Source organism: Neophocaena asiaeorientalis, unplaced genomic scaffold (assembly GCF_003031525.2).
Source record: "Neophocaena asiaeorientalis asiaeorientalis breed wild unplaced genomic scaffold, Neophocaena_asiaeorientalis_V1.1 scaffold33, whole genome shotgun sequence".
NCBI lineage: Eukaryota > Metazoa > Chordata > Mammalia > Artiodactyla > Phocoenidae > Neophocaena > Neophocaena asiaeorientalis.
The window spans coordinates 1,896,333-1,914,443 of NW_020171988.1; the positions used below are offsets into that span (position 1 = coordinate 1,896,333).

The 18,111-nt window shown below is 37.3% G+C and overlaps 1 protein-coding gene across 4 annotated transcripts in view; it reads left to right on the forward strand.

Annotated features, from left to right (window-relative positions):
* ANKRD28 (ankyrin repeat domain 28) overlaps positions 1-18,111 on the forward strand; it is a 169,480-nt gene that overhangs the window by 126,577 nt on the left and 24,792 nt on the right. For all 4 annotated transcript variants that reach the window (XM_024747532.1, XM_024747541.1, XM_024747547.1 and 1 more), the window contains exons 9-17: positions 3,233-3,311; positions 4,245-4,359; positions 5,326-5,408; positions 6,844-6,907; positions 7,110-7,178; positions 9,286-9,426; positions 16,280-16,391; positions 17,327-17,353; positions 17,775-17,849. In XM_024747532.1, the coding sequence (XP_024603300.1) occupies positions 3,233-3,311; positions 4,245-4,359; positions 5,326-5,408; positions 6,844-6,907; positions 7,110-7,178; positions 9,286-9,426; positions 16,280-16,391; positions 17,327-17,353; positions 17,775-17,849 (765 nt within the window). The remainder of the gene's footprint in view (positions 1-3,232; positions 3,312-4,244; positions 4,360-5,325; positions 5,409-6,843; positions 6,908-7,109; positions 7,179-9,285; positions 9,427-16,279; positions 16,392-17,326; positions 17,354-17,774; positions 17,850-18,111) is intronic.

An 18,111-nucleotide genomic window follows, 5' to 3' on the forward strand; every position in this document is an offset into this window, starting at 1 on the left:
TTTTTTGATGATGGCCATTCTGACTGGTGTGAGATGATATCTCATTGTAGCTTTGATTTGCATTTCTCTAATGATTAATGATGTTGAATATTCTTTCATGTGTTTGTTGGCAGTCTGTATATCTTCTTTGGAGAAATGTCTATTTAGGTCTCCTGCCTATTTTTGAATTGGGTTGGTTGTTTTTTCGTTATTGAGCTGTGTGAGCTACTTATAAATTTTGGAGATTAATCCTTTGTCAGTTGCTTCATTTGCAGATATTTTCTCCCATTCTGAGGTTGTCTTTTGGTCTTGTTTATGGTTTCCTTTGCAGGGACTAGTGCCTGTGTTCTGGTGGATGAGGCTGGATCTTGTCTTTCTGGTGGGCAGGTCCACCCCTGGTGGTGTGTTTCGGGGTGTCTGTGGACTTATGATTTTAGGCAGCCTCTCTGCTAATGGGTGGGGTTGTATTCCTGTCTTGCTAGTTGTTTGGCATAGGGTGTCCAGCGCTGTAGCTTGCTGGTTGTTGAGTGAAGCTGGGTGCTGGTGTTGAGATGGAGATCTCTGGGAGATTTTTGCCATTTGATATTATGTGGAGCTGGGAAGTCTCTTGTGGACCAGTGTCCTGAGGTTGGCTCTCCCACCTCAGAGGCACAGCACTGACCCCTGGCTGCAGCACCAAGAGCCTTTCATCCACATGGCTCAGAATAAAAGGGAGAAAAATAGGAAGAAAGAATTAGAAGAAAGAAAGAAAAAGAAAAGGAAGGAAGGAAGGAAGAAAAGTAAAAGAAAGAAGGAAAGAAAGAAAGGGAGGAAGGAAGGAGGGATGGAAGAAAAAAAGAAAGAAAGAAGATAAAGTAATACGAAGTACGATAAAATATAATAAAGTTATTAAATTAAAAATTATTATTAAGAAAAAAATTTAAACAAAAACGGACGGATAGAACTCTAGGACAAATGGTGGAAGCAAAGCTATACAGACAAAATCTCACACAGAAGCATACACTCACAAAAAGAGGAAAAGGGGAAAAAATCATAAATCTTGCTCTCAAAGTCATCCTCAATTTGGGATGATTCGTTGTCTATTCATGTATTCCACAGATGCAGGGTACATCAAGTTGATTGCAGAGCGTTAATCCTCTGCTTCTGAGGCTGCTGGGAGAGATTTCCCTCTCTTCTTTGTTCGCACAGCTTCCGGTGTTCAGCTTTGGATGTGGCCCAGCCTTTGCATGTAGTTCACCGGAGGGCGTCTGTTCTTCGCTCAGACAGGACGGGGTTAAAGGAGCAGCTGCTTCGGGGACTCTGGCTCACTCAGGCCAGGGGTGCAGGAGGGGCATGGCGTGCGGGGCGGCCAGCTGCGGCAGAGGCTGGCATGAAGTTGCACCAGCCTGAGGTGCTGTTCGTTCTCCCAGGGAAGTTGTCCCTGGATCCTGGGACCCTGGCAGTGGCGGGCTGCACAGGCTCCCCGGAAGCGGGGTGTGGATAGTGACTTGTGCTCGCACACAGGCTTCTTGGTGGTGGCAGCAGCAGCCTTAGCGTCTCATGCCCATCTCTGGGGTCCGCGTTGTTATCCGCCCGTCTCTGGAGCTCCTTTAAGCAGCGCTCTTAATCCCCTCTCTTCGCGCACCAGGAAACAAAGAGGGAAGAAAGTCTCTTGCCTCTTCGGCAGGTCCAGACTCCCTCCCGGCTAGCCGTGGCGCACTTAGCCCCCTTCAGGCTGTGTTCACGCCACCAACCCCAGTCCTCTTCCTGCGCTCTGACCGAAGCCCGAGCCTCAGCTCCCAGCCCCGCCTGCCCCGGCGGTGAGCAGACAAGCCTCTCGAGCTGGTGAGTGCTGGTCGGCACCGATCCTCTGTGCGAGAATCTCGCCACTTTGCCCTCCGAACCCCTGTTGCTGCGCTCTCCTCCGTGGCTCCGAAGCTTTCCCCCTCCGCCCGCGAAGGGGCTTCCCAGTGTGTGGAAACCTTTCCTCCTTCACAGCTCCCTCCCACTGGTGCAGGTCCCGTCCCTATCCTTTTGTCTCTGTTTATTCTTTTTTCTTTTGTCCTACCCAGATACGTGGGGAGTTTCTTGCCTTTTGGGAGGTCTGAGGTCTTCTACCAGCGTTCAGTAGGTGTTCTATAGGAGTTGTTCCACGTGTAGATGTATTTCTGGTGCATCTGTGGGGAGGAAGGTGATCTCTGCGTCTTACTCTTCCGCCATCTTCCCCTCGTCCCCAAAATGAATGGTTTTTATAAAGCAGTATAGCTCTGGTTTTTCATAACCTTGCTTATCATGAACACTGCCTCATTGATTTTGTCACTTACCGTTTTTTTTTCCCCACTCTTGAAGTGTTTATTCTGTAATCAGTTACTGTAGAGGACAGAACCCCAATTGTATATAGGTTGAAAGCAAGAAATATACAGTTTCTCACAATATATCCAGTTGTCAACCCAGATAACTGTCACACCTTTTCCCACCCCACCGTGTACTTTAAATTTTGGTCAGATAAACAGAATACCCCAAATACTTCTTTCCTTTGTGATGGTCACATGTATGTTTTGATTAACAAAATAATTTTCGGGAAGAAAAGACTTTACCTAACTCACAATAAAAGATATCACCTAACTCAGGCATTGTTTTTCTTCATATGTGGAATTCCTCTAGAATTTCAGAATTTCTACATCAAACACACATACAAGGCCAGTCTGGTTTATTATTTTAAGTAATTTGAGAAAATAGCTAACATTATTTGTTACAAATAAGTATAAACAAAATAATGTGTAAGGTTTTTTAAGTGAATTTTAGTTTCTGAAGTTAATTCTAACATTCACTTTTCCTTGGTCAAGGAGGGATTCAGCATTTCTTAGAACAAAAGAATTGTAGCAGTGTGAAATTTTTGAACCATGGGCAGCACATCCTGGCAGTACCACTTCCCGTGATGTGACCTTGGTCGAATCATTAATATTCTTTGTGCATCAGTTCCCCTACCTGAAATAGGAGTGGTGCTAAGATTACACCACACCCATCACTCCAGGCCTTTTTAAAACTATGGGCATTGAGGTTTCTGTATATTTGTGCTTTATGATATATACATACTAAAAAATTAGTTCATAATTTCAGACAGCTGTTTTACTGCCACAGGCTTCAGTTAAACTTAACGCTTGAGTGTAATAGTTCTACAGAGTAAAGTTGCAAGAGGATATTCAAAATAAAACTAACAATTACATGGTACAGATATAACAAGAATTTTAAATCTCTTGTGTGTTTATTTCAGAGCAAAGATGGAAAAACCCCACTGCATATGACTGCCCTCCATGGTAGATTCTCCAGATCACAAACCATTATCCAGAGTGGTAAAAAGTATTTCTGTTTGTTTTTTTTCTTAAGTGTAGTAAAAGCATCCACGTAATGGTATTGAGGAATTGTCATAGCAGTATACACATTTTTGACACTTGATATCAGAGCTCATGAAAATCAGATAATGAAGAATTTTAAATGCCATGTACATGTATTTTTTGTAATTACGTTTTTCATTTATTTTTGTATTGTTTCCCTTAGATTATAAATATAATTTCTCTAGCAGTTAGTGTTGGCTTTTTTAAAACATGCTAGATAGAAAACTCTGCCTTTCTACTGCAAACTGTATTATATATTAAGAAAACTTTGTTTCATTTCTCTTTTCCCTTCTGACTATCTTGAACTGTTTTTAGCGTTTTCATTTATTTTCTGAACTTGTATTCTTTTGCATTTGAATTAGTACTAGGCAGGCTAAACTTTTAAATGAAAAGAACCTTTGGGTACATTAAAGTAGTATTTTCACAAGCCATGTTCCAAGGAACTGTTTATTAGTAGTCCTCAAGACAATAGCTGTTCTGATTTTGCAGGGAAAGGGTAGGAATAAGCTCATGATCAAATAATTCATAAAATATTGCATGCTGTCTTCTTGGTGACACAGAGTGTGCATATTAAAGCTTTGGAAAAGTCTCACTCTAAAGAAATGTGTTTAATTTTGTTTAAATACAGTGGTTTCCAAACTTATTGGATGCCCAGAACCCTTTTGTAATTTTTAAATCTGTTAAAATCTTATGCTTGTTCACAAAATTGCTTTAAGTGTGAAATCTAACCCCAGTGCCTGGCCCAGTAAATGTGCTGTGGATGAAATCTATGGTTAAATTGCTATACCCATTAGTTTGTGCTTGAATTGTATTTTATATCACTTTCCATGTAATAGATTTGACTTGATCGTTATATTAGTCCAGTGTCTGATAGTATGTCCTTTATTGCAGGAGCAGTAATCGACTGTGAGGACAAGAATGGCAACACCCCTTTGCACATAGCAGCGAGGTACGGCCATGAGCTGCTAATCAACACTCTAATTACAAGTGGTGCTGACACTGCAAAGTAAGTACTTCCCAAGGTAGTGTTGATGCCTTGTCAGGGAAACATGTGGATTTTGTCCTCAATGTAGTACTAATTGCTTGAGCTTTATCCTCTTTTTATTGATGATGTAATAGAATAGAATGTTTAATGTGATTTCATTGGTAAACGAGCATAGGGTATTTTTATATTTTTTTACCCCAGTTCTTTCTAGATTATGAGTAACATACTAAAGTTTCCATGTAAGATTTTGTTTGAAAGATGGATTCTCTTGCATGCTCTGCAAAAGAAACACCCTACTTTTAAATTGATGTTTATCATTCTTATGTATGTTTTTAAATTTTTATTACCTTTTTTATATGTGTATTAACATGTTTTAAATCTTCTGTTAAACTTTCTGTAAATGGTATGCTACTGTACACTTCTTTTACACTTTACACTTTTTTTTTTTTTTTACATGAAGTTGTTGGTTTAGCCATGTAGATATAAATTTGGTCTTTTTTTCCTCATCTCTATACGTAACTAGTTCATTCATTTTATAAAATTTAATTCTTGTGTAAAGATTTCACAATTTTTATTCATTCTCATTTACAAACACAAGTTGCTTCTAAGTTTTTACTATGACAAAATTTACTGCAGTGAACATTCTTAAACATTTTGCCTTGTGGTAATGATTCTCAACATCGGGGCAGGGGGAATGGGTTTTGCTCCTGAGGCAAATGTCTAGAGACATTTTTGGTTGTCATAATTTGGGGAGGAGAGTGTTACTGTCATCCAGTGTAGGTAGAACCTGGGGGCACTGATGACATCCTACAGGCACAGGATAACCCAGCCCCCAACCCTCCAGAAAATCCATAGTGACGGTAGTGCTGAGGTTGAAAAGTCCTGCTCTAAGAGGAAAGTTGCTTTATAAGTTAAGTATTGAATAGTTTCTTTTTAATTTATTTAAGTGATTGCATTGTGATGAGGACACTGTCCTGTTCACTTTAGGCGTGGCATACATGGAATGTTCCCCCTCCATTTGGCAGCCTTAAGTGGTTTTTCAGATTGCTGTAGGAAACTTCTTTCTTCTGGTAAGTGGAACCTTTACAAACAGATTATTCCCTTTTACCTCCCCAAACCACCCCCCGCCATCTCCCATTTTAATACAGTCTCTTTATCCTGCTTTTCCAGAATCACATATAGATATGTCCATGTGTGGATCATTTATTAACCCCTCTTAGAAGATGTTGGACCCTTTAATTTTAAGATTTGATTTTCTCTTCAGTTCTGGGAAAGGTTTTATTTTTCCAGTGATTTCCTCCTCTCTCTCTTAGTTGGGGAATGGGGTGTGGAATATTTCTAGAGCAGTCCCTTTGTGTCTAGAAGTAAACTATCTTCATTTGCATGCTTCCTTTTTAAGAGCCAGTGGCCAGTTTACAATATCTTGTAGGTTTGTGAAATTATTTATGCCATATCTAATTACTGTCTTAAAATACCACATAATCAGTTTGAAGCAAAACAGGATCAATAGCTTTCTATAACTACTACTACAAAATTATCCTTATTAAATGCATAGAATTACTAAATATATAAGATTTAATTTTTAATGATATTCTATTTCTTAGCATGTTAGGAAAGTTGAACAGATTTTGTATATTAATACTCTTGATTGCTAAAAGAATTATGGGAAAGTTTCAGTGAAAATTAACATATTGTGAGACAGACAGTGAGTTTTTCTTAATGATATCTTTTAAGTGAGGTAATTGTGTTTTGAATGTTTTAAGTGTATGTGTGTCCACAAGTAATCACATACCCATTTATCTATGAAGGAGAATTCTAAAAACCTCTTCTCAGTGTTAGTATTAATGTGCAAGTATCAAAGCACCTATGGGTTTAAAAAAAAAGTTTTATTAAGAAATAATTCATGTATCATACAATTCACCTGTTTAAAATTTACAATACAGTGTTTTTTTTAAAGTATATTCACAGAGGTATGTAACCATGACTACAATGGGTTTTAGAACATTTTCATTCCCCCCCCAAAAAAAAACCCCTCATTTTCAGTCAGTTCCCCATTTCCTCCCTCCCCCCAGCCCTTAGCAGTCATTAATCTACTTTGCATCTCTATAAATTAACCTATTCTGGACAGTTCATAGAAATGGAATCACCCAAGGTGTGGTTTTGTGACTGATTTTTTTTGCTTAGAAATGTTCTGAAAGTCATCCAGTGTTATAAACATGTATCAGTACTTTATTTCTTTTTATTGCTGAATAATATTCCACTGTATCTTATGACTTTTAAACAAGTACTCTAGCATTTGTTCTAAAACCCCCAATCCTTTAGTGGTAATTTTTTTTTAAATACTGTACATTATTAATCTATTTTCAATTAATTTTTACCTACTTGTAATTCATAGTTTTGTTTAAGATTGGGGGTATGTGATTTTTTTTTACATTTTTTTAATGTAATACTCTAATATAAAGTAACATACCTATACTATTACATAAGATGTATTCATTCTTGTAGGATTTGATATAGATACCCCAGATGATTTTGGCAGGACCTGTCTACATGCAGCTGCAGCTGGAGGGTATGTTAACAAAATTTTTACTTTTTTTAAGAAGAAGATAGTTGATCGTGGCAGTTTTTTTTTTGTTTCATAAAATATAAATCACAATGTTCACTCTGCCCTCATTTGAAAACATGCTTTTATATTTATTTAAACCTACCGATTTCATTATAATTACAATTTCATTACAATTACATCTTCTCGATGTATTTTTCCTGGGTAGGAATTTGGAGTGCCTAAACCTTCTGCTGAACACTGGTGCAGACTTCAACAAAAAGGATAAATTTGGAAGGTAGGGTGTGATACAGTTCCTCTATAAAGCCTACATAATGTTATTTACTTAATGACTTTCTTGACCTCCTAATGTGGCTTCTGAGAGTTAACTGAATAAATCTATGACTTTTGCATTGTGATCATGATTCGTTGAGAGGCCCCAATAAGTAGATAACTTCTGAATATTCATTCTCACCCACAGCCTTCTTCCAGCTGGGCCCCTGCCATAGCCCCCGGCTACCAGCCACAGCTTTACTTTATAAGCACTTCTATACCTCTTGTGATGTCATTCCTCTTCCTCCTTCCATAATCATAGCCATGAAAATATAAAACCGCATGGTACCTATGCTCCCTCAAAAAACCCACAAGAGCTGGAGCTCAGCGGTAGTTCTCCATTCCTTCAAGTCATTCTTTTGTTAGAGACTCTGCTGCCTATATTTGGTTCCAGAGCACTAGAAAGAGGGAGGAAACAGGTTACAAATCGATGTGTAATTTTTCTTTCTCCTCTTCTCTGACTCTCCGCACACACCGTGAGCGTGACCCACAGGAAAGCACCTGTGAATGCAGAGTCCCTTTGTAGTCACCCAGCCAATCTGCAGTCTCACTATTCAGCCCCAGGCCTCATTGCTACTTGCATCTGTGATTGCAGTACTTAAAGCCACCATGATCTACTAAGTTACTTAGAGTAGGAATTGACCCAGAGTCTGTTAGAACCACATAGGAAAGGACAGAAGGCAATTTGAAAAATAGAGGTGAGCATGCTGTAGTGTGTACAGAAATCTAAATATAATGTACACGTGAGACTTACAATGTTATAATCTAGTGTTACCTCAATTTTAAAAAAAATAGAGGTGGCAATATGAGCAAAATTGTGTGTCAGGAGTTTGAGAATTTTATCAGAGTATGTGACAAGAGAGGGTGTGAGTGAATCTGTGTCAGTGCATGGGATTGGGCCAGTGCACAGTAGAATTACGTGTGGTAGGGAATCAGAAGTGCATATAAGACAAGAAAAGGAAAAATGACTGTCTGACCCCATAATTATTTTGAGGAACAGACTGTTCTTATAAGCCTGCTAATTGAAGGAACTAATGACCCACAAAATCAAAAATCACTTTGTTTGACTTTGGAGTGCAATTTATAGCTAATTTATTTTTATATGTGTACTTTAATCCAGCATATATTAGTTAATTTGTAGCACTTGACGCACTCTGTACTACAGTTAGGGCACATTCTGAGTTTAGAAGCTTGAAAGTAATTCAGGGTTAATTGCATTTTCAAAAATACTATTACTATATTATACTATTATCCAATAAAGTAAAATAATGCTTTACTGTCATTTCACCAGGTAAATATTTTAGAAAAAATTATACCATGAAGACTCTGAACTAAATTTACCATCACTTTTCTGTTTTCTTCTTCTGTTTTGTTTTTTTTTTAATGAAAGGTCATGGATCATCATAGCTTTGTAATCTAAAGACAGAAACTCCTAAATTTAGTAATATTCTTTTTCATTTCAGTAACTGAGAAGAAGTAAGCTACAAATATTCCATCTCTAGAAATTAACAGTACTCTATAAACTCTTCAAAATGATGAACAGCCTTCAAAACTATGCATTTTCTGCTTGAGGAATCTGATATTACTGTGCAGCTCTACCATATAGTTGATATAACAGCATTCTTTTTAATGCTTCTGTATTTTTCTTACTCTTTATTCCTCTACTGAAGCAGGAACAGAAGCTGCTACCTATGAAACATCTCTATTAGTATAGGGGAAGCTTTGTTAAATGAAAGTTTTCTCAGATTGCTGATGGCATTAGGGAGGGAAAAAAAATAAGTTTTCGAGTTTTGGAGCAGAATATCTGTAATTCACTCAAAAGACTGGAATTGTTACTGTCTGGGGACCATGAAATGATTTAATTGTGTTCCTATCTTATTTTGTATTCTTAGAGCCTCTTTGCCATCTTAGTTTCTCCTCCAAGCTTTCTGTCTGGCCCTCCAAAAGACTTAGGTATATGGCAGAAATCAATCTCAGGCTTTCTATAAATATTTATAACTGGGTGGATCAACTGTGCTCTTGTTTACTGGTTTGTGTCCCTGACTTTTTTTTTTTTTAACTTGGGCAAAAAGATCTCCACTGCACTATGCTGCTGCCAACTGCAACTACCAGTGCCTGTTTGCTCTTGTGGGCTCAGGAGCAAGTGTGAATGACCTTGATGAAAGAGGATGCACACCCTTGCACTATGCAGCTACATCAGACACAGATGGCAAGTAAGTATCATGTGGTGAGAATGAAGGATTGTTTCTATCTGGCAGTTTTTATAGCAAATTTGTATTTCCTTTTTTGTACTTTTTATTATTGATTATCTTTCCCTGATGCTCTAGTAGGGAAAGTAAGTTGTTTTCATAATTATTCCTAGTCATAGTTATTACCCACCTACTTCTACTCAGCAGCCTGCGTTATGAACTAATCGGGTAGAAGAAAGATCAAGGTCCCTTTTCGTCCTCCCTTCCAAAAACACATCTTAATATCTATCACCTCCATGTTTTTTCCACCTGGCTTCTTAGAGGCAGCAGTCTTGAGTATATCACAGGGAAAGGGAAAGGCAAGAGGTACACAGACAATGCCATCTGAAGATTGAGCAGAGATTGGAATGCCAGTATTCTTCAGAGGTAGAAAGTTCATATTTCTAAGGGATCCCTGTAAATTGGTATTCAAATAGGGAATAATTGAACTGGCAGAATCTGGCACATAGTTGGTACTAATAGTGCTTAAATAAGTAAATTATATAGATAATGGAGTAGTGAGTAAATGTTGTCCAAGAATGACTTAATAAAATCAAAAGAATGAGAGATTTATAAATTCTTTCATAATTAATATTCACCCAAAGTTGATCAGATGCATTTATAGTACCTTAATGTATATTGCCTTCTTGGAAGAAAATGAACTCATTAGAGACTGAGAAGAAATCTTCAATGTCTGTGGTATTCCCCATGAGTCTGGGTCAGTGAAGGGTAGGAAAAACAAATAATGGTTTCTGGGGAAAGATTTTATAAAATATACTTCAAGGAAGTTGCATTTAACACAGAACTATTTCCTTGGTTTTTAATGTTTACTTTTTTACCTTCAAAATAAAAAGCATAATTTGATGGTATTACTCACAAATATTAATTTATTATAAATTCTGTAACTAATTTCAAATCCATTTCTATAAGTAACACTTTGTTATGTTGGATTTGTGTCTAAAATCCTAATCTTGAAAGCATTAGTAAAATATACTATCAGCCCTTTGTATCTACTGGTTTTGCATCTACAGATTCAGAGGGTCGACTGTATTCATTGTAGGGTTGTGTTCATTTATTATAAGAGACTTGAGGGTCCAAGTCTACGGTCTTTGGTATCCTCGAGTACTCTTGGAATCAGTCCCCCTTAGATACCGAAGGATGACCATATTTTCTGTTTGGAGGAATATATCACTTTATACCATTTCATATATACCAGAATAGTTAGATACAGATAGGTTTTGGGAGAAGCTAAATTATTTGAAGTATGTTTTTGGATAGTAGAGCTTTAAAGAAAATCTCTGATAGAGACTTTGTAAATCAGAAAATATTTTGGTAAACTTGGGTAAGTAGATTATCCTCTGATTTATAAATTTTGTAATTTCAGGATTTGATTTATAGATTTTCCTAAAATAGATTATACCCCAAATGACTGTCACCATCAGAAGTCCTTTACCACTATTCCCACAAACTGTTTATTGGGTACTGCCCAGCATGATCTAAGTAAACTCCACTGAGTTCATGTACACACAGACAGAGATTACCCCATGGTCCTCCTGCCCTTATACAATTACATTAATCCTGAATTCTTATGCAGGAACAAAAGAATAACAATGTTCAACCTATACTGTTTGAGATTTGTGGTTTTATTTTAAGCCTGTCTACTTTTTCTTTAGAAGTATACTTGGTACTAAAGTGAATTAAATTGTTAGTTTTCTCACCTAATATAAACTGTTTTGAGCAATAGTCTAGAGCAGGGGTCCCTAAACCCTGGGCTGTGAACTGGTACTGGTCCGCGGCCTGTTAGGTGAGTGGCGAGCGAGTGAAGCTCATTTGCCGCTCCCCATCGCTCGCATTACCGCCTGGACCGTCCCTGCCACCCACTCGCCCCTCGATCCGTGGAAAAATTGTCTTTTGCAAAACCGGTCCCTGGTGCCAAAAAGGTTGGGGACCGCTGGTCTAGAGATACTTATTACTTAAACACTTAATTCTCAGTGTGTCCACAAGCAACCTGATGTACCAGAAAGAACATGAGCTTTATCCAAAAGACCCGGCTGAAATCATGGGGGCTTCATATTATACCTCTTTAAGCCTGAGCAAATAATTGTTAGGCAAAATCTTCTTTATCTGTAAAATTAGAATGAAGCGTACTTAGAATTGTGGGGGAAACTGAGGGCATGTGTATAAAAGAATCCAGCACTCGTTTTTGGAGCCTCTTTCTTATCTTTGAAGTATCAAAGTCCCAGAGGTCTTGTCTGATGCCATCATTTATTGCCTCAGTGATTTGTTCCCTGGGAACCTTCTGGAAACTATTCACTACAGTCACCATTTTAGGATACCAGAGGCATCCTTTCAGTAAGTGATTGTTTTGGAGGCTTAAATAGTAGAATTAAAGAGTTCGTTTATTTTTCTGAACTCCAAGGATTTAATTCCCAGGAATAGGTTGGATAATAAGAGAATCTGGAATGATTCTTTCTGCTGCCAAAGCCAGAGTGAAATATTTTCTGAAAGAAGAAACAAATTCCCCATGACTTCAAATACTGTTATTCAGTAATGTGTGTTTGTTGGTTTGTTTCTTTAATGATTGTTTAATAATGTCCTGTCAGCATCCCCAGGGAAAGTTGTATATACTTTGGGATTTTTGACATTCTGCCACTGGTTTTCTGCTGTTCAGAAGTGACATAAGTAATTGCAGTTCTACTCGGCCTTGTGTGCCTGTCTTTACTTGCAGTAAATGTTGGAAAAATACATGAAATCGTTCCTACTCATTCTGCTCATCCTGCTAGTCACCCCCATCATCCTGATGCTGACGTTCATTCTAGACAGTCATGACTCAGCAAACAAATATATAGTTATTTTCACGGGAAAAACATACTAAATATATTAAATATTAACAAATAAAATCCTCTTTGCCATTTGAAGAAAAATAGGACTGGCTATGAGCATGATGGTGAGGACCTACCCCACGCCTGTGTGGTGTGTATAAGAGAAGGGGAAGGCTGGGGTTATTTATTGTGATTGCATATAAGGAAGAAATCCTCCTCATGCCTTTTCTTCTGTGATAACTACCATTAACAAAAGTATTTCTATATGTTTATGTAGATCATTTCACATCCCTCACAGTGTAATCAGAGTTATGAACCTGGTAAATGTCTGTCCATAGGCTTTTCTGTGTTCATACGGTTATATATACAGGTGTTTATGAATGCATAGATATATTTCACCAAGATACACTTTTATGGAGATAGATGTTCACAAAAATGAGATCATATTTTGACTTCTAATAGCATTGTTTATTTTTGTCTGTTTCGAATTTTATATAAATGGAATCATACAGTCTTTTGTTTGGAACTTTTATAATCCTTAGGTTTATTCCTAAGTATTTGATATTTTTATTGCCAAAATAAATCTATCTTTAAATTTCCTTTGTTGTGAAATAGAGAAATGTATTTGACTTTTGTATACAACTTTGCATTCAGCAGCCTTGTTAAACCTGTTTTATGTATGCATGTAAGACAGAACTGGGTTTGATTCTGGCTCTGCCACTTGCTGTGAGACCTTGGGCAGGTTGCTTAACCTCTCTGCACATTTCATCTGTCAAGTGGGAATAATAGTCTGACCTTAACTCATGGCCATATGAGGTACAGAATATCTGAATTGCTTAAAACAATACCTGACACATTGTAATCTTCCTGTAAGGATTAGTTGTATTTTTTTAAGCTATGCTTAATATCTTTTTTTGTCAGTCAGACACTTGTATACCTTGATGGGGGAGAGTAGAGTTAGGAGGGCCTCTGGTGACAATGCCACATCCTCTGCCCTGGGCCGAGTGGTTCTCTCCCAGGGCTCTGACCAGCCATGGGACACATGGATTTGACTCAGTCTGAACCTGCACCAGAAAAAGTGGTAGGAGCCCATGGGTGGTAGGGAAAGAGTAGGAGAAGTTTAAATAGTTTGAAAATCACTCTGATTTGAATTACATGCTTAATTGGGATGAGGATATTTGTCTAACAAATGAAGAAAACAAAATATTTAACAGTAAGTTTGGTTTATTACTTAGCCATTTAGCCATAAATATTCCTCCAGATTTTGCATACATGGTTTATTTTAGGGAAATAAGAGAAATTATAGAAAATCTTCATTTCTTAATTTTCTGAGTTTTATAAAATGAGCGTGTGTTAATTTACAATGAGAAAAAAAATTTAAGATTGACTCTCTCCCCTCCACCTCATTTGCAAATCAAAAGTGAGGTTCAGATTTTCAAGATCAAGCAATTTTGTGGTTCAGAATTTTATAAACACCCAGATTAAAGTGTCACTAACTCATTAACCCCTGTGCTGAAGCATTTGTAGCATAGAAAGAACACTTGAAGAAAAGACCCAAGGCCTAGTCCTTGCTTTGCCATATTCTAGCCAGAAGATTAGGAGCAAGTCATTTAATTTTCCTAAATGTCAGTAATTTTTTTCATTTGTTAAAGGTAATACTTACAAAGTAGTCATGAAAATTCATATTGCTTAGCAAAATTTGAAAGACGTGGCAATAGAAGTAATTTTATAATTATAAATCAACTCTTAGTCTTTGTTTTGTTATAGGAGACCAATCATCTAGTAATATGAAGGTAGACAAAGAAATAATGATTTGATAGCTACTGCATGTATTATGGTTGAATTATTTCAGACCATTTAATGTTGTATACTTGCAACTAGTAAATATAAGTAGTGCTTTGAGACTTGCTCTCCTACTTCAGAAAGTAAACATGAACTTACCTACTTGTTTTGCTTTCCTTAAATAAGTCTTTTTTTTTTTCCCCCAGTACTCATGTATCAGCAAGTTATCTTAAAATAGTTTGTTCCACTGATAGAATCTGCCTTGTGTTCAGGTCTCAGTAGGGAGAACTATTTCTGTTTTATCATTCACATCTAGAGAACTTGATTAAAGGTAAAAAGATGTGCCCTTGGGTGAAATGTTTCTGCCTTTAAAGCAGTGAGACTGTCCTTCCAGGCCAGCAGGTCTTTCCTACATCCCAGTGAGGATTGACCTGTGAGCTGGTACCTAAGCAGACTGTGTACAGAGTCTACACACTGCCTGAGATACTTCCCTGGAGTGCCCTCAGAGCTAGTTTAGGAATACCGAGAAACACCAGGCTTGTTCCTTAGAGTCAGATTCGGGTGATGTTGTTCTATCATAGTGATATGCATTTCATCATAATTTTCACTTCATATAAATATCAAAATCCCACTTAAAAGGATGAACGTTTGCTACCATTAAGGATATTATAATAAATGTAGATTCTGTAAGTAATTCCTAAGAGATCTAAAGTACTTTAAGTAATTAGCATTAAAGAAATAAGGGTTGGCATTGCAAAGAATGGTCCTCATACATATATGATAGAGTTACTGGATGATCAGTTACATCGCTCCATTGTTCCTTTCCACTTGTTCTTATAACTTCATTATGCTTTTGGAAACTTGACAAGTAGTATCTGATTATAGATTTCCCCCCTAGTGGTAGAGTTAGTAGTTATTTAGACATACTGCAATATTAGACAAATTATCACTGAATAATTATGGACTTGGAATTTGAACATGAATGGTTTTAGATTATTTAGTTGAATTCCTACTCCCATCTATCAAATGAATAAACAGAAGCCATTTCACCATAAAGGTGAAACGATTTGCCCAAGATCGTTGGTATCAAACTAACTCTCACAATAAATCTTTTAATTTCTAATTCAGTACTCTTTTTTTTTGCTACAGTAACATTTATCAGAATTATAACAAATTGTGAACCTTATAATCCTTTTATTTAAAAAAAATTTTTTTAACATCTTTATTGGAGTATAATTGCTTTACAATGGTTAGTTTCTGCTGTATAACAAAGTGAATCAGCTATACATGTACATATATCCCCATATCTCTTCCCTCTTGCGTCTCCCTCCCACCCTCCCTATCCACCCCTCTAGGTGGTCACAAAGCACCGAGCTGATCTCCCTGTGCTGTGCGACTGCTTCCCACTAGCTATCTCTTTTACGTTTGGTAGTGTATATATGTCCATGCCACTCTCTCACTTTGTCCCAGCTTACCCTTCCCCCTCCCCGTGTCCTCAAGTCCATTCTCTACATCTGCGTCTTTATTCTTGTCCTGCCCCTAGGTTCATCAGAACCATTTTTTTTTTTTAGATTCCATATATATGTGTTAGCATACGGTATTTGTTTTTCTCTTTCTACAATGAGGTATCACCTCACACCAGTCAGAATAGCCATCATCAAAAAATCTTACAGTCCTTTTAACATTGCTTTCCTCATATTTTAATAGCACAGGAATGAAGTATTTCCCATGGGAAGGTCTTTCTTGTTACCTACATACCACTTTTACATCGTTCCCACACTTTTCAGGTCTCTAATGCAAGATCCTTGAATTCTGACCTTGGTTTTGGGAGATATTTTTACATCCTTTCTTGAGCTTCCTAATGAGATATCATACTAACTGTGTATTCCTGAAAGATTGGTTGCTCCCCACCACTAAGAGTTTAATCCTGTCAAATGTTATTTGAGTCGACTAGCTGGTGCCATAAATATAGACTGTATACGAAACAGTCTTCAGGTATACTGAGCTTGCTGACAGACTGTGGATAAAGAAGATTCTCTTATGAACGTTTTGTTTGTACTTTCATGATACTTACAGTCAATATCATTTAAATGACAAATGTATGTAGTGTAGATGTGTTTATGATTTTTACATTACTCAAATGTAAGAAAAATTTCCAGTTTTGAGTTTGTCTCTGTTTTTATCATCGGTTAAAATGCAGGATTTAGAATTTTGAATATATCTTACTCTAATAGGTGCCTGGAATACTTATTAAGAAATGATGCAAATCCAGGGATCCGGGACAAGCAAGGATACAATGCAGTTCATTATTCAGCTGCATATGGTCACCGTCTGTGTCTTCAGCTGGTAAGATTCCTGATTTCTTGTGGAGGACCAATGTAAGTTTATATTCTAATAATGTAATGACAGTGAGAATAAATGAACAAGAAACAAATGCCTTTTAACATTTTTAGAATCCCTATCCTTCCTAAATTCATACTTGCCTCACTAAGCTTTCTCTCATTCCCTTTTCCCTTTCACAGAGAAAGGAAGAAATTAGATCTCTGGAGAGGGCTCCCTTAGAGCCCCCCATGTCCAAGTAGCATTCACTGCCCCTGCCCCTTTAAATGTTTTCCAGAACGTTTTAAAGAACTGTAACTGTGTCATATGTGAGAAATACGTGTTTCTGTGAGAGGAAGCTTCCCCCTGTGTATTCAGGAATTCCGAAAGACCCAGTCTTCTGTCAGTCTCTCCTGACAAGGGAGACTCATCTTCTGCAAAGGAACTTTTTATTTCAACTGTGTTCTCATTCCTGAATGTATACACCATTCACCCCACTTTGCCAAACCAAAGGGAGACTAAGAGACAAGTTAAATGATTCTGAAGTGTGTAGCACATGCTTCACGCTAGAGGTTTCTTCATTTAGACCTACTTATAAATTATATTAACATTGGTTCCCTTAAAGGGGAAATAAAATTCAAGGAGGGTGGGTATAAAAGATAGAAAAAAGAGGTTGACATACTTAATATAGCATTTAGAACCCTGCTACAGAAGCAATATTTCCTTAGTTTATTATGGTAGCTTTAGACTAAAATCTGAGACCCATGTGTATAGATTTGTGGTCTATTATATTGTACAATTGTTTATTTAAAAGACTTCATTTTTGGAGGCAAAGGAAGCACAAGTTCAGAATAGAATTTAACAAAGCCCTATGTAAATAGAGACATGTAGTTAACATTTATCTCTTTACTGTATATGACTGCTTCCTCAACTAAGTATTTTTATTTTAAATTTTATTTCAGATTGCAAGTGAAACTCCTTTAGATGTTGTAAGTATTAATTAGTCAGTTTTCCCCCTAATACTGAGTATTTAAATATTTGCTCTCACTAGAGCTGGAGCCTGTCTTACACATTCCTGGGAACAAAGATAGTGACAGAAATCACGTTTGCAGGGGGAGGGAAGGTTCTTACTTGGTGGTAATTAAATGGCATTTCTCTCAAACTCTAAGTTTATAGCCCTCTCTCAAAGCTCTTAGCATGTGGTCCTTACCACATTTTCAGGATAATCCATTCCATAAGGTTGCTGAATTTAGTTTTCATAATATAATGGTCTGGGACTTTTAAATCCTTATTCAAGTATCAGTTTATACGCTAAAATGAATTTGAACTTGGGGGAGGGGGACCAGGAATAACTGCTGTGGTATGTCTAAAAGTACCATTTCTGACACTTAAAATTCTTTTCTTTCTCAGTTAATGGAAACCTCGGGAACAGACATGCTGAGTGATTCAGACAATAGAGCAACAATAAGCCCTTTACACTTGGCTGTGAGTATTGCCTTCACAGCCAGCTTGATGGCTGATTTACTGAAGATGTCTCATATCTGTTTGTGTTGACTCAAACTAGTACCCAGAACTTTTGGTCCATATAATGATGATCATGGAGTTAAAACTGTAAGAACTTTCTTAACTCAGAGAATTCTTGAATGTATTTCTGTTTCGTTTGTTTGTTTGTCTTAAAAAAAAAGGGCGGGGGGGGGGGGGGGGGTTGGAGGGAGGGGGTTTGAGCTCCCCCCGAGGCCTGCCCTAA